General features: G+C 54.6%; 18 protein-coding genes across 18 annotated transcripts; 10 read left to right on the top strand and 8 right to left on the bottom strand.

The window, feature by feature from the left end:
• Positions 1-26: 26 nt before the first annotated feature.
• On the top strand, positions 27-1,034 carry MRET_1567 (cytochrome b pre-mRNA-processing protein 3; the record flags this gene model as incomplete). Its single annotated transcript, XM_027628194.1, has 1 exon — positions 27-1,034. One exon carries the CDS (start codon positions 27-29, stop codon positions 1,032-1,034), a length of 1,008 nt encoding a protein of 335 aa, XP_027483713.1.
• MRET_1566 (5'-AMP-activated protein kinase, regulatory gamma subunit) lies at positions 1,031-2,467 on the bottom strand (the record flags this gene model as incomplete). The annotated part of the gene is made up of 1 exon (XM_027628193.1): positions 1,031-2,467. One exon carries the CDS (start codon positions 2,465-2,467, stop codon positions 1,031-1,033), a length of 1,437 nt encoding a protein of 478 aa, XP_027483714.1.
• A 97-nt stretch (positions 2,468-2,564) lies between these two features.
• Positions 2,565-3,365, bottom strand: MRET_1565 (large subunit ribosomal protein L46; the record flags this gene model as incomplete). The annotated part of the gene is made up of 1 exon (XM_027628192.1): positions 2,565-3,365. One exon carries the CDS (start codon positions 3,363-3,365, stop codon positions 2,565-2,567), a length of 801 nt encoding a protein of 266 aa, XP_027483711.1.
• Positions 3,366-3,488: 123 nt separating this feature from the next.
• Positions 3,489-4,934, top strand: MRET_1564 (V-type H+-transporting ATPase subunit H; the record flags this gene model as incomplete). Its single annotated transcript, XM_027628191.1, has 1 exon — positions 3,489-4,934. One exon carries the CDS (start codon positions 3,489-3,491, stop codon positions 4,932-4,934), a length of 1,446 nt encoding a protein of 481 aa, XP_027483712.1.
• Positions 4,935-4,981: 47 nt separating this feature from the next.
• MRET_1563 (uncharacterized protein) lies at positions 4,982-6,535 on the top strand (the record flags this gene model as incomplete). Its single annotated transcript, XM_027628190.1, has 1 exon — positions 4,982-6,535. One exon carries the CDS (start codon positions 4,982-4,984, stop codon positions 6,533-6,535), a length of 1,554 nt encoding a protein of 517 aa, XP_027483717.1.
• Positions 6,532-7,935, bottom strand: MRET_1562 (ATP dependent DNA ligase domain protein; the record flags this gene model as incomplete). Its single annotated transcript, XM_027628189.1, has 1 exon — positions 6,532-7,935. The coding sequence occupies one exon, from the start codon at positions 7,933-7,935 to the stop codon at positions 6,532-6,534; it is 1,404 nt and encodes a 467-aa protein (XP_027483718.1).
• Positions 7,936-8,004: 69 nt separating this feature from the next.
• On the top strand, positions 8,005-9,487 carry MRET_1561 (tRNA (guanine10-N2)-methyltransferase; the record flags this gene model as incomplete). Its single annotated transcript, XM_027628188.1, has 3 exons — positions 8,005-9,303; positions 9,330-9,437; positions 9,464-9,487. The coding sequence occupies 3 exons, from the start codon at positions 8,005-8,007 to the stop codon at positions 9,485-9,487; spliced, it is 1,431 nt and encodes a 476-aa protein (XP_027483715.1).
• Positions 9,488-9,550: 63 nt separating this feature from the next.
• Positions 9,551-9,805, top strand: MRET_1560 (DASH complex subunit DAD1; the record flags this gene model as incomplete). Its single annotated transcript, XM_027628187.1, has 1 exon — positions 9,551-9,805. The coding sequence occupies one exon, from the start codon at positions 9,551-9,553 to the stop codon at positions 9,803-9,805; it is 255 nt and encodes an 84-aa protein (XP_027483716.1).
• A 14-nt stretch (positions 9,806-9,819) lies between these two features.
• MRET_1559 (E3 ubiquitin-protein ligase ZNF598) lies at positions 9,820-11,673 on the bottom strand (the record flags this gene model as incomplete). The annotated part of the gene is made up of 1 exon (XM_027628186.1): positions 9,820-11,673. The coding sequence occupies one exon, from the start codon at positions 11,671-11,673 to the stop codon at positions 9,820-9,822; it is 1,854 nt and encodes a 617-aa protein (XP_027483892.1).
• Positions 11,674-11,699: 26 nt separating this feature from the next.
• MRET_1558 (uncharacterized protein) lies at positions 11,700-13,103 on the bottom strand (the record flags this gene model as incomplete). Its single annotated transcript, XM_027628185.1, has 1 exon — positions 11,700-13,103. One exon carries the CDS (start codon positions 13,101-13,103, stop codon positions 11,700-11,702), a length of 1,404 nt encoding a protein of 467 aa, XP_027483891.1.
• A 21-nt stretch (positions 13,104-13,124) lies between these two features.
• Positions 13,125-14,471, top strand: MRET_1557 (trafficking protein particle complex subunit 13; the record flags this gene model as incomplete). Its single annotated transcript, XM_027628184.1, has 1 exon — positions 13,125-14,471. The coding sequence occupies one exon, from the start codon at positions 13,125-13,127 to the stop codon at positions 14,469-14,471; it is 1,347 nt and encodes a 448-aa protein (XP_027483886.1).
• A 3-nt stretch (positions 14,472-14,474) lies between these two features.
• MRET_1556 (DUF962 domain protein) lies at positions 14,475-15,125 on the bottom strand (the record flags this gene model as incomplete). The annotated part of the gene is made up of 1 exon (XM_027628183.1): positions 14,475-15,125. The coding sequence occupies one exon, from the start codon at positions 15,123-15,125 to the stop codon at positions 14,475-14,477; it is 651 nt and encodes a 216-aa protein (XP_027483885.1).
• A 124-nt stretch (positions 15,126-15,249) lies between these two features.
• Positions 15,250-16,008, bottom strand: MRET_1555 (protein HPT1; the record flags this gene model as incomplete). The annotated part of the gene is made up of 1 exon (XM_027628182.1): positions 15,250-16,008. One exon carries the CDS (start codon positions 16,006-16,008, stop codon positions 15,250-15,252), a length of 759 nt encoding a protein of 252 aa, XP_027483884.1.
• Positions 16,009-16,421: 413 nt separating this feature from the next.
• MRET_1554 (pyruvate dehydrogenase E1 component alpha subunit) lies at positions 16,422-17,685 on the top strand (the record flags this gene model as incomplete). The annotated part of the gene is made up of 2 exons (XM_027628181.1): positions 16,422-16,478; positions 16,507-17,685. 2 exons carry the CDS (start codon positions 16,422-16,424, stop codon positions 17,683-17,685), a joined length of 1,236 nt encoding a protein of 411 aa, XP_027483883.1.
• A 164-nt stretch (positions 17,686-17,849) lies between these two features.
• Positions 17,850-18,436, top strand: MRET_1553 (DNA-directed RNA polymerase II subunit RPB9; the record flags this gene model as incomplete). Its single annotated transcript, XM_027628180.1, has 6 exons — positions 17,850-17,878; positions 17,916-17,937; positions 18,006-18,113; positions 18,149-18,237; positions 18,272-18,312; positions 18,351-18,436. 6 exons carry the CDS (start codon positions 17,850-17,852, stop codon positions 18,434-18,436), a joined length of 375 nt encoding a protein of 124 aa, XP_027483890.1.
• Positions 18,437-18,798: 362 nt separating this feature from the next.
• Positions 18,799-19,521, top strand: MRET_1552 (succinate dehydrogenase (ubiquinone) membrane anchor subunit; the record flags this gene model as incomplete). Its single annotated transcript, XM_027628179.1, has 5 exons — positions 18,799-18,883; positions 18,923-18,991; positions 19,029-19,340; positions 19,381-19,392; positions 19,475-19,521. The coding sequence occupies 5 exons, from the start codon at positions 18,799-18,801 to the stop codon at positions 19,519-19,521; spliced, it is 525 nt and encodes a 174-aa protein (XP_027483889.1).
• A 449-nt stretch (positions 19,522-19,970) lies between these two features.
• On the top strand, positions 19,971-21,302 carry MRET_1551 (adenylosuccinate synthase; the record flags this gene model as incomplete). Its single annotated transcript, XM_027628178.1, has 1 exon — positions 19,971-21,302. One exon carries the CDS (start codon positions 19,971-19,973, stop codon positions 21,300-21,302), a length of 1,332 nt encoding a protein of 443 aa, XP_027483888.1.
• Positions 21,303-21,337: 35 nt separating this feature from the next.
• Positions 21,338-23,048, bottom strand: MRET_1550 (U4/U6 small nuclear ribonucleoprotein PRP31; the record flags this gene model as incomplete). The annotated part of the gene is made up of 4 exons (XM_027628177.1): positions 21,338-21,480; positions 21,508-22,564; positions 22,590-22,724; positions 22,749-23,048. 4 exons carry the CDS (start codon positions 23,046-23,048, stop codon positions 21,338-21,340), a joined length of 1,635 nt encoding a protein of 544 aa, XP_027483887.1.
• Between the last annotated feature and the right edge of the window lie 349 nt (positions 23,049-23,397).

The raw sequence follows: 23,397 nt of genomic DNA, 5'->3' as shown, positions 1-23,397 counted from the left end.
CTTCTTTCTCCCATACCACGCCGTTCATGACGCTCAGCCCGAGTGTGTGGCGACGTGCCGTGCGTTCGCCCCACTTTGGTACGCTCCGCACAAGCTCGAGCTCCGCAGGTGATAAGCGCCGGCCGCGTGAGTCGCTCCTGCGAAGGAACTTGGCCCCCCTCTCTCCGCCGACGCCACCGCCCGTCAAGCGGCAATATGGTCCCCTGACGCTTGCCCTGATCAAGGGAACAGGCCGTTTGCTGGGCTACAACTTCGTGCGCAGCAAAGCCATCAAGGTCACAGGCGACTTATACGACCGCGCAGCGATGCGTGCTCAGGCCGAGTCACACTTTTGGTACAAAGAATGTGCGTTACCCGCGTCCTTCCAAACATGGTTCCAACTCACGAACCTGCACATATTCTTGCTTCTTTGTCGTTTTCGTGCTCTACCTTCGCATGAAGCGCGTACCTATTCGCAAGAGCTCATTAACCACTTTTTCATCGATACCGAGTCACGCATGCGCGAGCGTTTTGGCGTACAAACTGCGCGTCTGGTGAAAGGCTATATGAAGGATTTGCACTTACAGCACCGGGGTTCCACTGTTGCATACGAGGAAGGTCTTGCCACTGACGATATCCGGCTTTCCGCTGCTATATGGCGGAACGTTTGGGGTGGTGGATGGGGTGTTATTGGCGGTGTAAAGCGCAAGATCCCCGGAGAGACCAAGAAGTCGACAAGCAAAGAGGAAGAGGAAGGACCACCAGCCATCGCTCTAGATAAAGAGCAGCCCATGGATGAGTCTGACCCTGAGCGCGAGGCGCGTGCCGAGCTCTTATTCCCCCAGCATCTTGAGCGAGTCACGCGATGGCTACGTCGGGAGGTGTACCGACTCGGCCACTTGCCTGACCAGGTCATCATGGACGGCGATGTGCATGCGCCCCGTGCAGTAGTAGCCGATGTCGTGGGTCCTTCGCCGACATCGACGCCTGTCGCGACGTCGATGCCGTCTTCAGACGGTGTACAACCCGTTGTATCGGCCTATACACGTATCTAGGTAAACGGGGTAGTATGGGGTATGTGGCCTGCGTATGTGGTGGGATCGGTGTACAAGTCTTGGCTGGATGCATTGGAGCTCGATTGGGAGAATGCGTTGGTGTCTGTAACGGATGGGACAGGCGTTGTCTCACTCGCAGGCTGAGTGGGCTGGCCGATAATGTAGCGCAGTAGATCGCTCAGGCAGATAATACCCGCCAGGCGGCCTTTGGGATGCAAGGGGAATGTCGCTGGATGCTCGTCACCTGGCTGGTCCATCACAGGCGTCGCCCATGTCGCATCCATCGACGGATCCGGCTCCATGACAATCATACGGTGAGTGCGGCGCTCTTTGATCATCATAAAGATGCTGGCAAGGGAATCGTCAGATGAGCAACATGCCACGCCCATGTGGTCCGCTGGTCGCCGTTCTAGAGCCTGGCCGATCGTCAGGTCCAGTTGGCTATACACGCCAGTACGTAACAGCGTGATAACATCGACGGATTCGTAAATGTCCACGACATCACCATCCTCGTCTAATATTGGCACAGCGCTAACTCCGTTTTCGCTGAACATGTGGACCACATCAAACACGGTGGTATCGAGCGTGGCCGTTAGCAGCGGCCAGTAGGGACCGGCGTCGTGCGGTGGCTCCTGATCCGGCATCCGCAGTCGTGCAAGAGGTGTGCGGCGCTTTCGAGCAAGTTGATGTGCGTACGTATACGTGCCGATGCCCAAGGATCCAATACTCGCCTTGAGACCCGACACTTCGCGGCAATTCATAGCGATAAACTTGAGCAGGCGATACTGCGTTAGGACACTCAATACAGACTCGACCTGCAAGTCTTCATTATAATCCAAAAGAGGAATTCGGCGCGCGTGGGTGCGAACCAACAGCTCGCCGGCCTCACTTAGGGGTGATAGAGGCCCGATCCACAACAGTGGTGGGGGCGGCACATTCAACGCATGTTCAATCTCTCGGAGTCGATCAAGACGCATCGTCTCGACATCGAGCGTGGCTGTGTCATAATTAGTGGATGTATAATAATAAAACTGGATGAGGTGAATAATGTCGTTGACCGTGATCATACCGGCGAAGCCAGGTCGGTTGGATGGATCTTGAGTGTCTTGATCGAGAGTCGAACGCCACAACGGGGCGGACACTACGCCTGACTGAAACATAACATCAAGCGCTGACTTAATAGATAGTTGTGTATCAAACATGACGAGGCGAAATGACACAGGTAGCACATCATAGCTGCTGTGCGTACACAAAAAATGCCGGATAGCGTGCAGGGAATGCAAGTGATGCTGCTTCAGTTTGGCCAGGCGCCGATCGGCACGTCGGGCAGCAGACTGTGCTGCACTGGTATCTGTCGGACTTGAGCCGCCCACAACAATTGGTGCCTGATCTACAGACAGCGTCGCAGGACCGCCATCCTCCGTCCCAGTCATTGCCGACACAGGTATGGTGGAGCTGGACACGAGTACTTCGGCCGATCAACACGGCAGGGATCACCCACAAGGCCTTCTCCACCTACGTGAAACTATGTTAGGCATCGAGCAGGTCTAGAACAATCTCACGGTATGTTTTTGCATTGGCGCTGCCGTCTTCCGATAGCCGCTGCGCGATTTCTTCGCGTGTCAGCCATGCATAATCGACACCCTCGACAGGCACAGGCTCTCCGGCCAAGATATGCGCTTTGACCACGTACGTCTTCGCGTCATGTACGCCGTGTGGGATCACGGCGATCGGCAGCTTGCTCACAAGCCAGGTATCCATCATCGATCCAAGTGCATCACGCACGGCCTCCATGCCCACACTGTGTAGCGATACAGTGGAAGTGATCGGGTGTGGCACGTTCTTCGTGGGCAGGTGCCACGGTAGCTCCTTGGTATCCGCTTTCGTGTTCCGCACCAACAAATACAAGGTGCGGTCCAACGCACGCTCCAGGCTCCTGGTGTCATGCTGTGCATCCGCTTCCGTGGTACGCGGCATGGTCGTGAACATGTCCGAGTCGGAGCCACTCGCTTCCGACGTGGACGACGCATTTGCGCCACTTTTCAAAAGTTCATCACCGTCCCACGACTTTTGCAGTTTGGCATAGTAGTCTTCGAATCGAGACTCAGCTGCTGATCCCTTCTTGAAATAGTGGTCGCGCGGAAACGGTTGCTGAATCCGGTGTGATAGCTCAGTATTAAAACGATAATATTCGCGCTCTAATGCACTTGGCTCTTGCAACACAACAGGCGCACGAGACATGAGTACAGCAGATTGTAGCGGTATATGCTTTGCACATGCGCGCGTCGTGCTAAAGGCGCGCGACATGGGCGCGCGCACGCAAGGCAACATGATCGTGGACAAAAGGGAGGACAGAGGCACGACGCAGAAAAAGGTGAGCCACGTGGATGCACGTGGCTTGAGCACGGGCTCGCTGCCTACGAGACACGCCTCTTGGGTGCACGAACCGCCATCATGTCGGCTGGACAGGGCAGCAAAGACGCCGCGGCGTGCTCGTCATCGTTGCTACTTCCTATTGAGAATATATGGCTGCATAACACGGGAGCTAAATTGCGTGTGCGCCAGACACCATGGGAGGGATTCCAGCGTGCGGATCTCATCAAAGCCGATGACATGCCGATGCTGCGTGACGCCGAGCGGGCCGGTCAACAGGGCGACGTGAGTAATGTTGTTGCCAGGGGTTCCGACTATGCGCGCCTTTATATTCAGCTGCTCACGAAGCTGAGCCGCGCCGACACCATCCAATCCGTGGTGCTCCTGATCGATGACTTGTTGCAGGCGGCGCCTGAGCATGTCATGTGGTTCCTTGATGCCGAGCCGTACCCAGCCCTTGTCAAGGTCCTCGAGGTGGACGACATTTTCCTGTCGCTCAAGGCTGCGCAGTTTCTCACACTATGCCTGTGTACCCAGGCCGACCGAGTCTCTTCGTACGGCGCTCCGCCGGCGGACGTCGTGGACAAACTGCTCCAGCACATCAAGCATAAGCTCGCTGAGGCAGCATCAGAGGCACAAGATGGGGCGGAGGGTAATGTCGCGCCCGTCCTGCTCTGCATCGTCGATGAGTTACTGCGCTCTGCGTACTTCCGCCGACTCATTTGGACGAGGGATACAGCAGCCCAGAATGAACACGCCCTGCTTCCCAAAGTAATTGATGTGCTGCGCATGTCCATGACGTCAAACACACCCTCTTCAAAAGCAACGGGCAATACGGGCGTGCCGCAGCTGCACTACTTGGCCCTCTTCGGTTTGTGGGAGTTGACGTTTTATCCCACGGCCGCCAAGGAGCTCGACCTACGCTTCGCTGTGGCACCTGTGCTTGTGCATGTGGCGCGCAAAGCTTTGAAGCACAAGGTTGTTCGTCTTACCGTGTCGATCTGGCGCAATATGCTCGCAGCTGCCGAGGACGCGAATGCGACCCGCCTGTTGGGCGCACAGGTCTTGCCCCTATGTGAAACGCTGGAAGAGCGGCGGTACCCGGACGCAGAACTGCAAGACGATCTGGCCTACGTGAAGAGTATCTTGTCGATGCGTCTCGAACAGATGAGCTCGTACGAGCAGTACAAGTCGGAACTGTACAGTGGCCAACTGAGCTTTGATAATCCGGCGCATATGCTGGAAGACTTTTGGAAAGAAAATGCCGAGAAACTCACGGAACATAACAATGCGGACCTCGTGCAGCTTGTGTCATTGCTCCAGAGGAAAGATGCCGATGCCTCAACATTGGCCGTGGCCTGCTCTGATATGGGCAAGTTTGTGCACCATATGGAAGGTGGGCGTCGTCGGGCCGATGCTCTTGGTGCCAAGACTGCGATCATGCAGCTCGTCGAGCATGCCGACGATAACGTCAAATACTACGCGCTCCAAGCACTCGCCGTGCTCGTATCCACTAGTTGGCGATAGGTCTCTAGATAGGACACGATGCCTCCACCCTGGATTGGTTTGTGGCCATGTCCGCCAGCGATGGGAATGCACGGGTGGTCGGACGGCTTCTTTCGTTATCGAGTGACGATCATGTCATTCTGCCAGAAGACGATGAGCATGAGGAGTATGAGACGACGTCGAGTCGCATTGACTCCATAGCGAGTGCCTTTGCACGTATGTGTGTGAGTTCCCTGGCATTCCTGTTCCAACGGCCTGTGCGGCTGTTTCGGCCTGTGCACTTCTCAACATTTTCGCTCCTTGAAGTCATGGCACGGCGACAGGGAAAGAAGCTGGGCGTTCCATACCTTGGGCGTCTTATCCGGCAAGAGCGACCCGCCTTCCTCCTAGCGCTTGTCGTGCCTCCCATGGTAGCCAACCTCGCCATCGGATTCACCTTGTTCCAGACATATACACTCACAGAGCGCCTGCTGGATCCAGATGACGAGCCATTCACACCGACATGGGTGGTCGCCGTAGCTGGCGCTGCCGCCGGCGCAGCACAATGCGTGATTTCCGCGCCGCTCGACAATGTGCGTCTGGTCGTGCAGCCCTTGCTTATGCACGATACGGGGCACCGCATCACGTCGTCGTCGCTCGTCCGTATGCCATTACGGACGTGGAACACAATTATGGAGGCAGCCATTCTTCCCTTTCTACCTGAACGGTGGTACCATCATGCTGTCCGCCGCCTCGAACGCTTGTGGCCGTCTTCGATGGGCGAGCCACACAATGCGCCGCTCACAAGCGTCATTCAGTACTTGCCACGGCATGTGCGTCTGCTCGCACGACGCAAGCACGGCATGAGCCTGCTTCTTTCACTCGTCCGAGACGCCCTTGGCTTTTCTGCCTTCTTCGTGTCGTTTGAATGGGCGCGGCGTTTGGCCTACCATGCCTCTCTACAGGCTGATTACTTTATACATACGCTCCGGCATCGCTCATCACCACGCATCCGCATCATGGGGGAAGAATATTCAGACAAGAGCTTTAGTACCAGTCGCACCGTGTTGGGCCGCACTGCCGCCGTGCTTGTGCTCGTGTGCGGCGGCGCAGTAGGGGCTCTCTTCTACCATTTCGTGAGCCGACCCGTGGAATACATCCGCATGGTGCTCTGGCACCGCCTGTACGTGCCGCAAAGGGCCTCGGGACCGAAACGGGCGCCGCGCAGGCGGCCGGCCGCCCGCGTACATCGCACGCGTCGTGAGCACAGTGCAAGAAGTGCCCAGCGACACCACCCAAAGCGTATCAAGCGCATGACTGCTCGCCCGAAAAAGCGGCGGCACAGCAAGACACTCGCCCGTCTCATGCGCTTTGCACGTATGACTGCGCCACCACAGTACATGTCATCGCCCGTGCGTCTCTTCATCCACACATACTTCTTACGCCCCTTCAAGTATCCCGAGCTGTGCAAACCATCGGCGCCTCGACCCTGGGGTACGGCGCCGCCGCCACGGCATGCTGTGACACAGCCATGGACCCGGCAGCCTGTGCGTATGCGCTGGCAGTGGATCGTGGGCCGATTGCTCTCTCCGTACGCATGTGGCTTTTTCGTGTATGCATGGATGAGCGGTGACTTGGGCTAGATGGTGCGTCCATCGCGATACACATGTTTCACCACGGGGAACCGAAGACTGGTGTCTTGGGCCTTGAGTGTCGGAGCCTCGGCCATGTACGACACGGTCACGGTGTGTCCCAGGATATCCTCTGGATACTTCGCGTAATGTACGCGCTCATGCGCTCGAAAACCTGAGCCAACAGACACTCGTCGACCTCCATGCTGAATCGTGATACTGGCCAAGGCTCGTCGGTCAGCATATATCCCATCCAAGGCCAGACGCATCGTGCGAATGTCGACCCCCAAGACCGTGTACTCTGCCTCGCACCGGGGCCGAATCTTGAGCATGGAGGGCGTACGTCGACCTTCGTACGGCACGTCTTCACGCAACATGAGCCCTTCCCACTCGCGCGAGTCGCGCACGAGGGCCTCAAACGTGACAGGTTGATCGATGCGCGTTTGCGGCAGAGCGCCTACGTGGGAGAGATGCGGCGCCACCAAGCGGAGACATTCGAGGCGCTCGGAGTAGGGACGACCCCCACCACCTGTAAATTCATCCAAGGTCAACAAATCAAAAGGAAAATATACCAGGTCTGGCTTCGGACCATGCTGCTGGATCGCGGACATCGCACGCGCAAAACTCTCATGTCCCTCTGCATTCATGACACACATTTCCCCATCTAGCACAAACGAGGAGGGGTAGGCGGCAAGTTCTCGAGAGAGTCGGTGCTCCCATTCTGCCAGCGTATGGAATCGCCGACCTGTGCGAGATATGGCATACACAGCATGAACCTTGTTGTATATTACCATAAACAGGCACCGGATACCATCAAGTTTGCGACTTGCGTACCAGCTCGTCTTTGTCGGCGGACAAGATGCTGGCTCGTCCCATGTCCGTGCCAGGGCCACAGGCATTTGCGACTCAAGCAAGTGCCCATGTTGCTGCAAACGTTCGAGAAAGGCAGTCATTGTAGTCTCGCGCTGCACCATGTGGTAGATAGAATGCTTGGATAGGCCCACGCGCAAATGCCGATCAATGCATCGGTACAAGGTATCGATCATACCGTCATCTATGTTGTGATGCTCAATGAATGCATTGACAAGTTGGCACGCCTGACGGCCTCGTACGCCATTGTTCAACAAACGCAGTAGCTCTGTTACGTTGGACGGAATATACCCCGCGCCGCATCCTTGGTATGCATCTCGAAACTTTTGAACCGTGCGTGACGTCAAATGAAAGCGCCCTTCATACACCAGCTGCAAAAGGGGGGTCAAGTCATTGTACTCGGCCAGAATAGCACGTTTTTCATTCAATCCAGCCACATGGGATGTGCGCTGAACGAGTTCACGAACACGTCTCAGTTGCTGCTGCGCCGCCGACGGTCGTAGGAGTGGCGAGCCATTTCGCAGCACGCTGGAGACATGCATGACGCGTATCTCCACAGCCCCAAAAACGCATCCTTTTCAGGCAGCCACAATTTTCTTCCCTGGAGCACCATGGCTCGTGTCTATGTCCTGCATTGTGCTCAATCGCATGTGAGTTTTCGTTTGCCCGAGATCGAAGCAAGTGCCGCGTACCTCGGTATTGAGTATGAGCTACTCCCCACACCCTCGCGCCAGGATCCAAAGGGTGCCATGGATGACTTGTCGCGTCCCTTTCACTTGTGCCGCTTAGCTGACGATGACGCGGCCAAAGCACTGCTGCATAGGTGCTCATGCATCCGTGCTATTTGGGAGCTTTGGGAATGTGCAGATACATACGAACAACTGCATGCACGCAATAGGGCATCGGGCATGTATTTGGCATGGCAGTCGCCCGACGTGAGCTGGAAAGCCCTCATGCAGGGCTTCCATGTAGCGCTGTCGGAGAAGCGCCGCCTTGCTCTGATCGAGTCGTTCGCATACATGAACTTCCAGGGTCCCATTCGCATGCGCGGAGCTGACTTGACGTGGGGCGTCATCGAGGAGTATAGCCGCCCGACCGACATTCAGAGCGTCGAGGCACGCGGCCAAGCCGAGATGGGAGATCGCGATCCACGGCTAATTCAGCTTTTTCTAGGTCGAAAAATCAAGGACAGGTCGGGTGCGCTCCCTGCGCGCGATCTCATCGATGTCCTCAGCCTCAAAAAGCGCAAGTATATTGGCAATACCAGTATGGAGAGCGAAATGAGTGTGATCATGGCCAACATGGCCCTCGCGGGCCCTGGAAAGTTGGTGTATGATCCATTCGCGGGTACGGGCTCTATGCTGTATGCCTGCTCGATCCTTGGCGCGATGTCGTTGGGCAGTGATATCGATGGACGCATGCTCCGAGGTAAGAACCGCGAGCACGGTATTCCAGGTATCAGGGAAAGCGCCGAACAATACGGTATTCAAGGACGCATCATAGATGCTGTGACGTTTGACATGACACAGGCGCCGTGGCGAACGCCATTTCGAGGCGACATGGGCCTGTTCGACGCGATCGTGACGGATCCACCTTATGGCGTTCGCGCAGGTGCGAAGCGTCTAGGTAAACGCAACGCAGAACTGCAGCGTGATGAGCCCTTTATTATGCCCGACGGGATGCCGTCCCACATGATGCCTGACTATGTCCCCCCCACCAAACCGTACCACCTGTCTGAGCTGGTGACCGACCTCCTTGAATATGCGAGCGCTCTCCTACACCCAGGCGGCCGTCTCGTATTTTGGCTACCTACGATGAACGAGGAGAAGGCAGAAACATCCATACCCACGCATGCTCACTTTGATCTCGTGGCACACAGCATCCAAGACTTTGGTCGTTGGAGTCGTCGTGTACGTACCTTTCTACTAATACCCAGCTGATCACAATGCAGAAGCGGCAAGGCGTTTCTGCTCAGATACCCACACACACTCCTGTCCCTGGCCGCATTCGTGCGAACGACAAGCCTGATGAATTCCGCAACAAGGTACGCAGAGGCACTAACCCTGGTAGCTCTTGGCCCCCACCCAGTCGTAGTTATCACGTGATGTTGAACGCGTCCCTCGGCGTCCGATGGGGGCCCATTGTTGGCCTCGCATCATGTCGGAGTCAGAGACGCGCTCGTTTTTCGAGCGCGAGCGCGAGCGTCTTGTCTTAGATATAACGAATCAGATCGAAACAATCATTACATCGACGAATGCGGTGAACCGCAAGTTGGAGGAACACGTCTCGGTTGGCAAGGGCTTTGAATCGATTTCTGCCTTGTGGGGCCAATTTTCTGAGCTTGCTAAGATGGATACGCAGCCCGACATGAACGAGTCTACTGAGCCAGATGCGCCGATGTCGCCCAAGTAAGTGCTATGTCGCTATTACACGTGGTGCATGGGGCCCACCGATGAAAGCAGCACCGCTTTCCGACGCCGCTGCTTGCCCCCGCTACTCGTCGCCTGCGTAGGCTCGGGCAACGAGGCCTGCATACTTCCCAACGCAGGAAAATCGTCGTTTGAAGCAGCGCTGCTACTGCTACTGCCCCAGCGGCTGGACGGAGGCGCTGGGAGCAGTGGGTTTGCGGCGCGATTGCCCAGCAACTCGCGTTTCTGTGCCTGACGCTCTGCATGCGCCGAGGAGGTAGGCAAGCTGGGAAATTGGGCACTCGACAAAGGTGCATGACGGCTCTTGGACGGACGCGACACTTGCACCGTCTGCGGTGCCACTGGACGCCGCGCGGGTCCACCCAATGGTGGAAATGCGTCAGCTGAGGAGCCAGGTGTGGCCTTTGCACTGCTGCCACTCCATGGCGTGTGGCTGACGCGATGTTGTACATTCTGAGCGGAGCCGGGGACGCGCGAAGCTTGTAACGAGGGGAACTGTGCTTGCGTCCGTGGCGGCGCCTGCTGCGTCCGTGGTGCGGCGCTCTTGATGGAGACATGCGAGCTAGACGGCAGACTCGGGAAGGATGTCTGTTCGTGCTTGACAGCTGTCCATGTATCATGGAGTTCTGTGCGCTTTTCGGCATGCTTGAGCAGGCCTGACAGGCATTGGACCACGAGGTCCGTGGCGTGGACATCGCCTGTGAGGTTTGCGATGGTCTTGAGGAGGTCGTGTACGTTAGTTTCAGATGCGCCATAAGCGTGCAAGGCTGCCTTACACGACGTGAGTTTGAGTTGCGAGCCGTTAAGCACGGTCAGAACGCTCGACCAATCATCGTCTTCATGATCGTCTGTGGTGGTCAGGGTGCGTCCAAACTGGGCGCGTCGTGAGGCCTGATCCTGGCGCTGTTGCCTGCTGCTGCGTTGCGATCGGCGGCTTGGCCGATCATCGTACATAAAGCTCGTATCTACGCGCAGAGCGTCTCGGCGCTCGCGCTGCGAAAGGGTGTGTCCATGTTCCTCGACCTGGTGAACTTGCAGCTCCATCTGGTTTTCAAACACGACAAATTTCCTTTCCAGGCATTGGGGTGCGGGACACAGGAAGTGTGCCTTGAGAAAGTGCTGCTCCAGCATGCGATAGTCTTGGTAGTATCGCCAGCGTTCATCTTCGTTCTCGCTGTGTGCCTTGCAAATATGGCACTGCTCGTGCTTGTCGCGCATGTGCACCCATAGCTCGTCATCGCTATAAAAGTGCTGGTGGCAGTACTCGCAGTAGCGGTGCTCACTTGACAGGTGTGCCTGAAGCGATGCGGACGTGAAAAGTGTGTGTTCGTGCGCAAAAATCTTCTTGTGCTTGATGCACAAGTCACACAGCAGACGCGTGTGCTCGCGCTTGGCGTGGCCTTTGAGGTCTGACCAGCCAGAGCACAGCGTCTCGCAGTTGGGTTTGGGGCACTGGAAGCGGAGAAGCAAGATAGTATCGTCGTAGTCCTGCTTGGTCTCGAAGTAGATGGAGAGTTTCTCGTCCACGTACGGCAGCTCATCGGGCGTAAAGGCGCCGTAGGACTTGGTATCATTTGATGTGAAAATGACGCGAGTAGCTTCTGCCTTGCAAAACGTGCAATTTCGCCACTTCCACAGTGCACGCAAGCGCATCGCACAGATGTGACACACGCGATGATTGCAGGGAGGCAGACTATAGAGCCGCACGGGTTCAGCACAAATAAAGCAAATGTCCTGCTCGGATGCCGGCGGGGCAGCAGGCGTCGACGCTGAGCTCGACACCGTGCCGTCACCACTACTTCTCCCGCCGCCACTTCCGCGGCCGCGACCACGACCACGTCCGCGCGTCATGAAAGCCGATGGGGAAAGGTAGGAAGCTACGAGGCCTGAATATCACGTGGCATTTTTTGAGTGAGCCCACCGAGTCGTGTGGGTGCCAAGGCCACCAGCGATGCGCCCAACGCAGGCTCCACCTCCAAGAGGGTATCACATAGCGCGCGCAAGGAGGTCAGGAGCGGCGTGCTGAGGGCTTCGTCCAAGGAGAGATCCTCAAGACGTATAATACATTGGCAGCTTGCGGTCAAAAGACGTGCTGACCATGCTGAGAGGCCAGGCGGACGCTGCGGTAAAGGGGTATGGTCCACACGTGCCTCTTTCGCCAAATCGACGAGGGCGCGTGTGGCCTCCGTGCATGCATGCAAGCTCCGTAGAAGCTCAAGCATGGCCTCTTGATCAGGCATCCTGGGCGACGACCGCTCCAGGTGGCCATGTTCGACCAGCTCGTCGACCATCTCCGTCACGGGCCGCCTAGGCCGTGGCGAAGCGCTCAGGGCATTTTGGAGCCATGCACAGGTCCAGTCCATCCATGCATTCCAAAAACGTAGGCATGGATCACCCATACGACGGAACAAAGAGGCTGCCCATGTACATGCCGTGTACGCCAGGACCTGCTGCAGTCGGGGGCTGCTCAGGGTGGCGGTGCGTGAGGGGTCCGAGGGGCGAGCCGCATACGTCGATGATGAAGCTGGCGCGCAGTAAGATAGTGCTGTCAATACACTCTCGGAGAAGAGCGTGCACTGCCCATCAAACTGGTCGTCAACAGGCCGGCGCGCGATAATCGCCAGACGCGCCTGAAGGGCGGCACTGAAGATCATGGGACCATCCTGTGCATCGGTCATGAAAGACAGCATGCGTGTGAGAGACGTTCCAAGGAGGCGATCTAGCCCTGCCTGGGTGAGCAGCGTGCGCGGCGCATACCGCACGAGCAGGTATGCCGTGCATGCGCCGTAGATTTTGGCCTGAGGCATCGACGAGTCTAGCCATGTCATAATAGGCGGTAGTACCAAAGGCCATGCCTCATCCCACACAGGCCCCAGACGCGTCATAAGCCAGGCAAGCACATTATGGCATCCCAAGGGCATGTGTCCCTGCACGGCGTGTGTACTCGTCCAACTCGGCGCCTCGTCCTCCCATACGGCCTTGTTCTGTGCGCGAAAAATGGGGCGAATATACTGCATCAAGATATACATGGCATCTTCACGAGAGACCACTGCTTCCTCGAGCACGGCGGCGGCTTGCTTCGTCAAGGCGGCACTGCACCATGCATCACGCCATGCATCCACAGACACGTCCAGCTGAAGCGCATCTATCGCGCACCAATACTTGGACACACTAATCAAAGAGTCAGCACCGCGTATACCGGTCGTCGTCAACAGACGGCGCGCCTCCGCGTGGTCGGCGTTCCTTTGGGCTCGCTCCAAAGCGTCGTCATCGAGGTGCATGGCCAACCTCCACCTGCCACCATGGAGGGGCCAGAAGCGCCGCCGTATGTGCCGCCGCTCGCCGTCAAGGTGATGCGTGTGTCGGCTCCCTTCTTTGCATCGCGCTCTGTGCCCATGTTTGAGACGTGTTCAGAGGGAGCACAAGAGCTGCAGGTGCCACATTCCGTCACGCACGTCGATGGCGAAGTGTGGGACGCGATCAAATCGACCTATGCGCGTGGCAGTGATAGCACCTTTACTGATGCGCCTACCACGCTACGTGATATGGTGTATACGGACCAGCTCGTGCTACCAGGCTCATTTGGGACTGTATCGGTGGGCGAGACATTCCATGCGATCGTGAGCGTCACCAACACATCACCTGATATGGTGCGTAGTGTCCGCCTGATGGTCGAACTTCGCTCGGACAAGACAGATAAGTTCGCGTCCACTATGCACATGCTGGCAGACGTGAGTGCTCCGGAGCTCGCAGCTGGCGCACAGCTTACGGCCAAGGTATGCCACTCGATCGATACACCAGTCACGCACGCTCTCGTGTGTCATATGCAGCATGACCGCCCACCAGTCCATTCATTTGCGAAGCAATATCGCTTCCCGATTCATTCGCCGCCATTTGTCATGCAGTCCGATATACATACCCTTGACGATACTCATGGCGCTGGTCCCCATGCCTGCCACCGAACTCTGGTCCGCCTTCTCCTCCAGAATACGTCATCCCGACCACTGCGTCTGGAAGAATTGGCTCTGGATACCGAAAGCTGGCATGCTTCGTCAGTTGAAGCATGCGGACATATTCTCATGCCTCAAGATATTCGCGCATACGTGTTTGTTCTGGAACCTCATACCCCCATTTCGCCCCTCATGTTTCGAGATGCCTTGCTTAACGCTACGGACCATACTCAGCTTGTCTCCTGCGCCATCCCCCTGGGCCACGTACAGGTTGCTTGGCGCATCCCCAAAGGCGAGCCTGGGCGCCTGCGTATCGGTCCGCTGCAACATCATTTGCGTTTGCCACGTCCCGTGCATGGGTTGTTTGCCGACTTGCATCTGGAGGCCCATGATGCATGGCATGTCGATCAAACCTGTCACGCTACGCTGCACTTGAACGTTTGGGCCATCGAGACATCGCTTCTCGGCTCAGAGACCCGCCTGACGCTGGTGATGGACGACGCATGGGATCATGTTCTGATGCATGGTCCGCATCAGCACACTCTCCCTGTGGTACTCGAGGAGTGCATGAACTTTCGCATTCCCTGCGAGCTGACACCCCTACGGCGTGGCCTGGTGCCTACCGGAGGCATGATGCTGCAGCACGAGCAGGCCACTGTGCGTGCATGGAAACGTTTAGCTCATATACATACTACATAAGGTCTAATATGCCTTGGGCTTCGCTACATGTTGCGAACGGAACGCCAAAATCAAACGTCCCGTCTCCTTCTTAAGCCACCGCTGCAGCTCAGGGCGGTAGCCAAAGCAAAAGAGAACCTCAATAAAGACAAACAGTGGGGCCAAGACCACCGCCCCCAGCAAGTTGTCTAGAAGCGCCGGTGCACGGCCTTCATGCACTCCGTGCCCATAAAACTGGAGCAACCAGCTCAGCACAAACACGGCAAGGAGAGGGCCACTCCGTCCCTGCAGCACCTCGGCGCCTACCCATGCCAAGGCATAGTACCCGGCCCACAGCGGCGTAATCAAAAGGGCTGAGGGAATGTCAAGTACATAGTAGTACATCAGATACAGAAACGAAACGAGCGAGGCCACATTCAAGTGCGGGTAGACATACGCAGGCACGATACTTTGCAACTCACCAAGACCATGCAGTGCAGGGCTGCGTACTACTGAAGGCATTTGGGTCACAAGAGCAGTCACAGAGACGCCGCTCTGCAGCACCAGGCCGAGCGTCGACACCCAAATTAGAGGAACACACAAGATGTGGATACCCACATTCACACGGTTGGTATGATACGCGCCGTAAAAAGCCAATTGGTCGCGAAAGCTAAAAGGACTCGCTGACAATCCCATGTGGGGCGTTTGCCAAACCGCTATAGCGTTGGTGGAACAACCCCACAAGACAGGCTTCACCTGACTAATAGAGCGGGTGACCCGTTTCATTACCAAATCCAAGTGACACTGCTGCTACGGCGCCCTACGTCCTGGGCGGCTGGCCTACACCCAGCTGCTTAGCCAGTTGCGAGAGGCGATTGTGCTCAAAAATATCGGTTTCCTCCCACGGGTAATTGATCCAAACGGGAGGCATGGTCTCTGCCGCATAGTAGTACACCCCCGTGCTGACACCGCCCTCAATCTTTTCCTCAGCAGCACTTTCAATGATGGGTAGTTCCGCACGCTTGGGACCCAGCTTGTTGTGCACGACGAAAATCGCGAAGCGGGTGGGGCGCATACTGGCACGCTCTTCCTCAGAATACGATTCTAGCGCTTTGTGGACATCTTTTAGCAGCTCACGATAAGCGTAATGGAGCGTCATGCGCGATTCATCCACCTCGTCCACGATGAGAATGTTTTTCCCAAGTAGGCCTCCAGCGTTGTCACGGCTGTTACTCGACATTTGAGAGTTGGCGACGTCAAGCCATTGCGTGCGCACAACCTCCGTTCCGATCTTATCGCCCGCGCTGCCCTCCGTCTCCTCGTAGAGGCTCAGACCAATAGCCTGAATAGGTACATTGCGAAGTTTACCAGGGTTGTGCTTATCCTGTTTCCGCAGGAACGTGCGCAGCACACGCGCTGGGAAAAAGCCACCACCACCAATGGCGACCATGAGATCAGGCTCGAATTCTTCCCGCACTTTTAGCGATTCTTGACGAATCATAATGTGAATATCTTCATATGTTGGCCGCCAATGGTCATCAGGCAGAACAGCTGTCGGATCGGCTGTTTCGTGGCTCATGGTATACAACGGCGTTTCGAGGGCAAAAAATGGGTGCACGGCCTTTTTGGTATTTGGCCTAGGTCGCAACAAACAACGGAAATATGCGTTTTATTTTATTTTTGGCCCCGATGCTTGCCTCTTTACCCGCTGAGTAGCCAGGCACGAAAGTGTTCGAGCCTACAACTATGCTACTAAGATGTTCATGACAAACTCAATCACGCACCACTGGACAAAATCCTGAATGACAACAACAAGGCGGCACTATGTCGCCCACATTGGTGTGCCACCTGCATGGAAGAGTCGGTAGATATGTGGAGAGCCCGATCGGGGATTTATTCGTCCCGTGGCGTGTAAAGTCCCAAACCCGTCCATGCACATGAGCGATTCCATTTCACAGTCAAATTGTTCAGCCGACTGCCTTTTCCACAACCATGAGTCGGATCCTTCAGAGCCGCCTCCCTTCGCGCTTGTCTTCTCTTCGACTTAGCGTAAGTATTCACAAGTCACTCACATCAGGCCTCTCGCATTGCAGCCCCGTCCTTGCTAGCAGCCCGCAACATCCATCTTGTGGCGGACAGCACCAGGGTCAAGGGTGCTGTCCCTGAGTCGGGCTCTGAGCCATTTACGCTCATTCTAAGCGAAGATTCGTTTGATAGCTACAAGATCGATCCACCAAGCAACGAGCTCACCATTACCAAAGATCAACTCGTGGAACTCTACAGCGAAATGGTCAAGATGCGCCGCATGGAAGTGGCCGCCGATCAAGCTTACAAGAACAAACTTGTCCGTGGTTTTTGCCATCTTTCTATTGGTCAGGAAGCTGTTGCTGTAGGTATGGAACAAGCAATCAAGCCGGATGACAGTCTGATCACTGCGTACCGATGCCACACGTTTGTGGTACAGCGTGGCGGTACTATCAGTGGTATGCTCGCTGAACTTTTTGGCCGCGAGGGCGGTCTCTCGAAGGGCAAAGGTGGCTCGATGCATGTCTACACCCCCAACTTCTTCGGTGGTAACGGTATTGTCGGAGCCCAAGTCCCTTTGGGTACGGGCCTCGCATTTGCGCAAAAGTACCTGAAAACGAACCATGCGACGTTCACGCTGTACGGTGATGGTGCTTCGAACCAGGGCCAGGTGTTCGAATCGTTCAACATGGCAAAGCTGTGGAACTTGCCCAACGTGTTTATCTGCGAAAACAACAAGTACGGTATGGGTACGAGTGCCGAGCGCAGTTCGATGAACACCCAATTCTACACGCGTGGTGACGTCATTCCTGGTATTCAGGTGAATGCCATGGATGTGCTGTCTGTCAAGCGTGGTACCGAATTCGCTCGTGAGTACACGCTGTCTGGCAAGGGCCCTCTTTTGATGGAGCTTGTGACGTACCGCTACGGTGGTCACTCGCTGTCGGATCCAGGCACCACGTACCGTACGCGTGAAGAAATTCAAAAGATGCGTAGCTCTTCTGACCCTATTCAAGGCCTCAAGAATCATATCATTGAATGGGGCGTGATGGAAGAGTCAGAGCTCAAGAAAGTGGACAAGGCTGCCAAGGAGCTTGTGGACAAGGAACTCGAAGCTGCCAAGAACTCGCCAGAGCCCCCTGTGGAAGATCTATTCAAGCACATCTACGTCGAAGGCACTGAGCCGAAGTTTATGCGTGGACGCGAGCGCGGCGAGGTGCACTACTACTAAGTGCCAGAGCGTTTCCATAGAAGCCGGCTAGATGTTTGGTTCACGTGATCTATGATGATGTCGTCGTTTTTGGTTCACGCGCCCTGCGCGGTGTGGTGGATACCAGGCACAATTTCCTTTGTCAGGGCAAGCTCGTTGAATAGCCTTTCTCTCACACTCACGACATGGCTTCATTGCATTTCTGTGCTGAGTGGTACGTCATAATTTTGTCTTGTCTAACTGAATCAAAGCAATAACCTTCTATACCCAGAGGTTTGTATCTGAACGCGTGTGTCAGTGGCTCGCGTTAGTGTCCATTATGTTATATTAACACATAAAAGGCAGATCAGACGAATCATGTACTCATGTATGCGTGCAGAAACTGCCCATATCGGACAGAGGCTGCCAATCCTTTGGTGTTCAGGAACGATCTAAAGTTGATCTCTAAGGTATGTGGGCACTAAGGTAAAGCGCTTACAGCAAGGAACAACCGGGTATCATTGATGAGCTTATGACGGATCCAACACTACGTCGTACGCTGGACCTGACATGTCCCAGTTGCGGCCATACAGAGTGAGTGGCATTCTTGCGTAGGATTAACGATCAGAGCCGTCATGTTCCAGGACCAAAGCAAGCGGACATTCAACAGTGCGTATCTCCCAAGAGTGTCATTATTGATGTATCAGAGATGATCTTTTTCTATGTTTGTTGTTATTGCAATCACCTCTTCCATGATGAGCCACTAGCCAAGCCCGACGATGATAATGAATAGGCACTATTGAGTACTCACATGAGCATCTACTGAAGTGCACTCAATCGTACAAAAATCTTCGCATGTACACTATGCTTATTATATAGGACACACTATACTACAGCTTCGTTCCGTGCTGAGGACGGTGCATTGATTGACCCCCCCTATCTCCCTCCACACTGAGACAGCAAGGAGGGGCCTGAGCAGTTGGAAAACCGGAAAGTTCCGGTCTCTTCATTGTTTTTTCAGCCTAATAGGTGATAAAGCAAAACGAACCAATCACTTGACACCCAAATGAAATTGAACACCCATACCGGCTTAGGAGCACATCCTAACCTCGTTCGCTTTAACTCCATCAAGCCTAGGCCAAGTTGAATAGCAACATGTCGTTGGTTTCTATTGTTGGACTAAACAAAGCGCTTCCCTTTCAGGGTGCTCTCAGCATGACGACCCGTGGCTTTCGTGCCGGTATGTATGTGGTTTTCCCAAAGGTACCTAACTTTTTAGCGCGTCCCCTGGCTGTTAACGCCAGCAAGCCCCGCTCGTTCGGTGGTCCCTTGATCCATCCAGGTGGCTGTATGTGCTCATAAAAAATTGTCACTAACCTTTGTAGCCTACATCAAGGGCACTGTCAACGACCCGGCGGAATACCCTGCACCTAATGCAGCTCATGGCTCTTATCACTGGGTCTTCGAGCGTGTGATTGCTGTCTCTCTTATTCCTTTGTTTGCTGCAGCCACTGTGAAGCACGGTGCTTGTGGTATGCTTGACGCCAGTCTGAGCGTTGCGTTGCTGCTGCACTCGCACATGGGCTTCGAGCAGGTCTTGATTGATTACGTGGAAAAGCGCAAGTTCCCCAAGGCCGGACCGATTGCCAAGTGGATCCTCCGCGCTGCTACGCTGACGGCCGCTGTTGGTCTCTATGGTACGTATCCTAAACCATGCCCTTTTTTAACGCAACGCAGAATTCAATACTAGTATGTGTTCACTAACGTGTTGGATATCAACAGCAACGTTGATAATTCCACGCACTATTATAACAGATGCTAACATGTGCAGACGATATCGGTATTACGGAGCTGGTGGCCCGGCTGTGGACTGCCTAAGTCTGCGAAGACGGTCTCTATCGTATATATTCCGTAGTATATGCCTACAATGACCAGCATTGCGATAACCCAAGAAGCGCTGCTTTGTTTCGTCTTATCTGAATAGGCTGTGTTATGGCGTTGACAGGCGGACTGACCTGGCAGCGCCTACTAGTGTCCTGAGCAGTAGCGCCGTGTGCTTGTAGCGGCCCCCCACCAGGTGTTGACAGTCATCTTTAGTAATGCTCATGTTGCCTCGTGCTATGCAGTCCGGCGCATGGCCAAGCGTGTGCTAAATCTGGTCCGCATGCCCGCCAGCAAATCAATTGTCCGATTGAAAGTGGAATCGAAAACGAGGCAGAGCAACATGGAGGTAGGGGCACTTAGGCGGGTCCGAGCCAGTTTTCTTCTACGTCTTTGTATTCGAATAAAGGCCTCTCGTTTGACCGGCGAGTAGACATCGTCTAATCATGGCGTGTATGCCTAAACCGGATCAGTCCTCGCGTGGGCGAGTGACTGTTGTTCTTGGATCCCAATGGGGTGATGAGGGCAAAGGTAAGCTGACAGATATGCTGTCAGGTGAAATGGACATTTGTGCCCGATGTGCCGGTGGAAACAATGCTGGTCACACAATCGTGGCTAATGTGGGTCCCGACAATGTCAAGACCAAATTTGATTTCCACCTGCTTCCGTCAGGTCTCGTGAACCCCAAATGCATTGGTTTTATTGGCAGTGGTGTCGTGATGCACATTCCCTCTTTCTTTAGTGAACTGGACACGACTGAGAAAAAGGGTCTCAAATGCGACAACCGCTTGTTTGTATCGGATCGTACGCATTTGGTGTTCGACTTCCATCAGGTCGTTGATGGCCTGAAAGAGGTTGAGCTGGGTGGTAGCAGTATCGGTACCACGAAGAAGGGTATTGGTCCAGCTTACTCGTCCAAGGCGTCACGTTCTGGTCTTCGTGTGCATCATTTGTACGACTTCGACACCTTTGCAGCCAAGTTCCGCAAGCTTGTGGAAGGTCGCTTCAAGCGTTATGGAAACTTTGAATACGATACGGAAGGCGAAATCGCCCGCTACCGAGCATTTGCCGAGCGTCTGCGTCCTTTCGTGGTAGATGGTGTTACATTCATCCATTCGATGTTATCCTCCAATCGACGCGTACTTGTGGAAGGTGCCAATGCACTAATGCTGGATCTTGATTATGGTACGTACCCGTTTGTTACGTCGTCGTCCACGGGTATTGGCGGAGTGTGTACCGGTCTTGGTATCCCTCCGCAGTCGATTGGCTCCGTGATTGGTGTGATGAAGGCATACACGTCTCGTGTCGGTGCTGGTCCTTTCCCAACGGAACTTAGCGACGAAATCATGACTCATCTTCAGGAGGTTGGTGCTGAATACGGTACAACGACTGGCCGTCGGCGCCGCTGTGGCTGGCTTGATTTGGTTATGATGCGATACTCAACGCTGATTAACGGCTACACTTCTTTGAACTTGACCAAGCTCGACGTGCTTGACAACTTGCCTGAAATCAAGGTCGCGACGAGCTACGTACTGGGCGAGAAGGAACTCTCCAGCTTCCCAGCTGACCTCAATATTTTGGCCAAAGTGGATGTCAAATACAAGACGTTCCCTGGCTGGAAGGGTCCAATTTCGAATTGTAAGTCGTACGAAGAGCTGCCGCAGACTTGCCGCGAGTACATCGAGTATATCGAGAACTTTTTGGGCGTGCGCATTGAGTGGATCGGTGTGGGCCCTGGCCGTGAGGCTATGCTCCACCGTCCCGTTTCGTCGGCTTAATATAGAAGTATGTACAGCCAAAGTCGTGCTGTTCGCTATGTGTTTGGTTGTGATGATGGTGGCATCTGAGCCGAGGATTTGGAGGCGCCAGGCACCAGCGAGAATTGTCCCTCGCGGAACCATTTGGCATTAGCTTCCTCCACCCTTTTTTGTCGAGACGGATCAACGAGCTCAATACCTAAAAGGTTAGTAGTTGAATACATACCTTGCACGGGCGTGAAGGACAACGAGGACGCTGTGCCAGACGACGTCGATTCAGCTGGTGCCAAACTTTGCAACGATAACTTCGGACGATTCAGCGTTGCAAGCCGGTCCTTGTTTGCTTTGGACATGCGTGCCTTGGACGATGCATTCGCCACAGACGCACGAATCTTACCGCTGGCCTTGGTATTGATCATACCAAGTCCCATCGTTTCGTCAAAGGCGCTAGCTTCTTCTTCCTCCTTGCCGAATTCTATCCGGTTCTGCATCTTTCGCAGCTCTGTGAGCCCGTGCATTTCACGGAACTTACGAGCACGTCGTCCACCACGTCGCTGTTTGCGCCCGCCTTCGTTCGGCACCGGCAATGCTTTCACAAGCTTGGCGGGAGGTGGCTCCAACAGCTTTTCAATTTTTCGTTCAACTTCTTGATACAAAGCCGTTCCATATTCTCCTTGACGAGAACCAGAAGAGCCTCCTGCGTCTACACGAGCAGCAAGAGATGCCTTGGCGCTGACCATACGGAGCGCTTGAGTTCGGTATTCTTCAGGCGTTTGTACAATGAGCGTGCATTGTGCGAGGTAGCCAGAATAACGCGTAGATCCACCATGAATAGAAGAAAGGGCCGAGCTGCCCGATTTAGATGCACCAAGTAGGTGCATATTGCAAGAAGGAATTCTGGCAAGTGATGCTAATCCACCAGCGGAGCCCACCAACTTGGTCGCCACTCGAGTTCCAAGCAAAGCAGAGAGGTTTGGTGCTAATAGCGACATGCGCGATTCCACATAGTCCAGAATCTTGGCACGAGCGTCCTCGAGTGATTGCACCATACCACATGCGTCCTGAATGCGTTGCCACTCCTCAGCTGCGAGAGGCTGTCCCGTGGTGGTAGAAGCAGTCATGCTGATCACGACTACGGTGCCTTGTGGCAGGATGCCCTCCAAACCCGCTGTCACGAGGTCTTTCTTATTCCCCAAAATAAGGACTGCCTGAATAAATTCCCAAGGATTCAATACAAGTGTTTCGAGCTCTGGAAATCGCGGAGCGTAATGTTCGCGAATGAACTAGAGTCAGTGTCTGTGAGCGTACCTTATAAAGGGCCAACATTTCATGATCGATCTCTAGAGCCGTACTGTTGGCTCGAATGATCAAAAAATACTCTTCTGAGCCTTCCAGTGCACCCGTAATGACTGTTGGAGGTTGGGCCTTGCGCTGCTCAATCACCTTATGTGAGTCTATCGAACGTACCTTGAGAAGCTCTGACAGGGTATCGTTTTCATACAGCTTTGAAATAGATCGTATATTCGTATTTGAAGCATCATTATTTTGAAGTGACTCTAGCTCATTCCCAGGCTGACTTGCCCCGTGCGCATGCGATTCATCCACATATTGCATCGAGGTATCTGCCCTCACTGATTCATCAGGACCCGCGTGACTGGATTCTTCATTATACAGAATAGAAGAGTATTGTTCCTTATCGTTGTCCATTGCATTTGACTCTCCCTCAGCCACGTCAGCCAGCAATTCATCTGCTAGACTGTTTGACATGATTCTCTAGTGAATATAGTACTACTTGTCCTGCACGATCACCTGCACAACACGCAACTTGTCGCGGCTGACTAACATGCCAAGCCGAATTTATTTCACGTGATAAAGTACGAGATAAGGCTCATCGGTATCTGTGCAATTCTCGCTCAAGACCGAGTCATTTGCGTAAAAAGTCGATTTTGATTCGCTCATAGAAAATAGTATCTGGGGGCGCGACTCGAATGGGCAACCGGACAAGGCCGGAATGGCCTGTAAATGGCACATAGAAATAATCGGTGAGCAACTGTTTTCTCCCTCTCCAGGTTACGACTCCATTCGACGTGCACCTCAGCTTTGGTTTGCTCGCTTC

The sequence above is a fragment of the Malassezia restricta genome, chromosome II (genome assembly GCF_003290485.1).
Source record: "Malassezia restricta chromosome II, complete sequence".
Classification (NCBI taxonomy): Eukaryota; Fungi; Basidiomycota; class Malasseziomycetes; order Malasseziales; family Malasseziaceae; genus Malassezia; species Malassezia restricta.
Note: the sequence above shows the minus strand (reverse complement) of the source record. Positions and strands in the feature narration are given on the sequence as shown.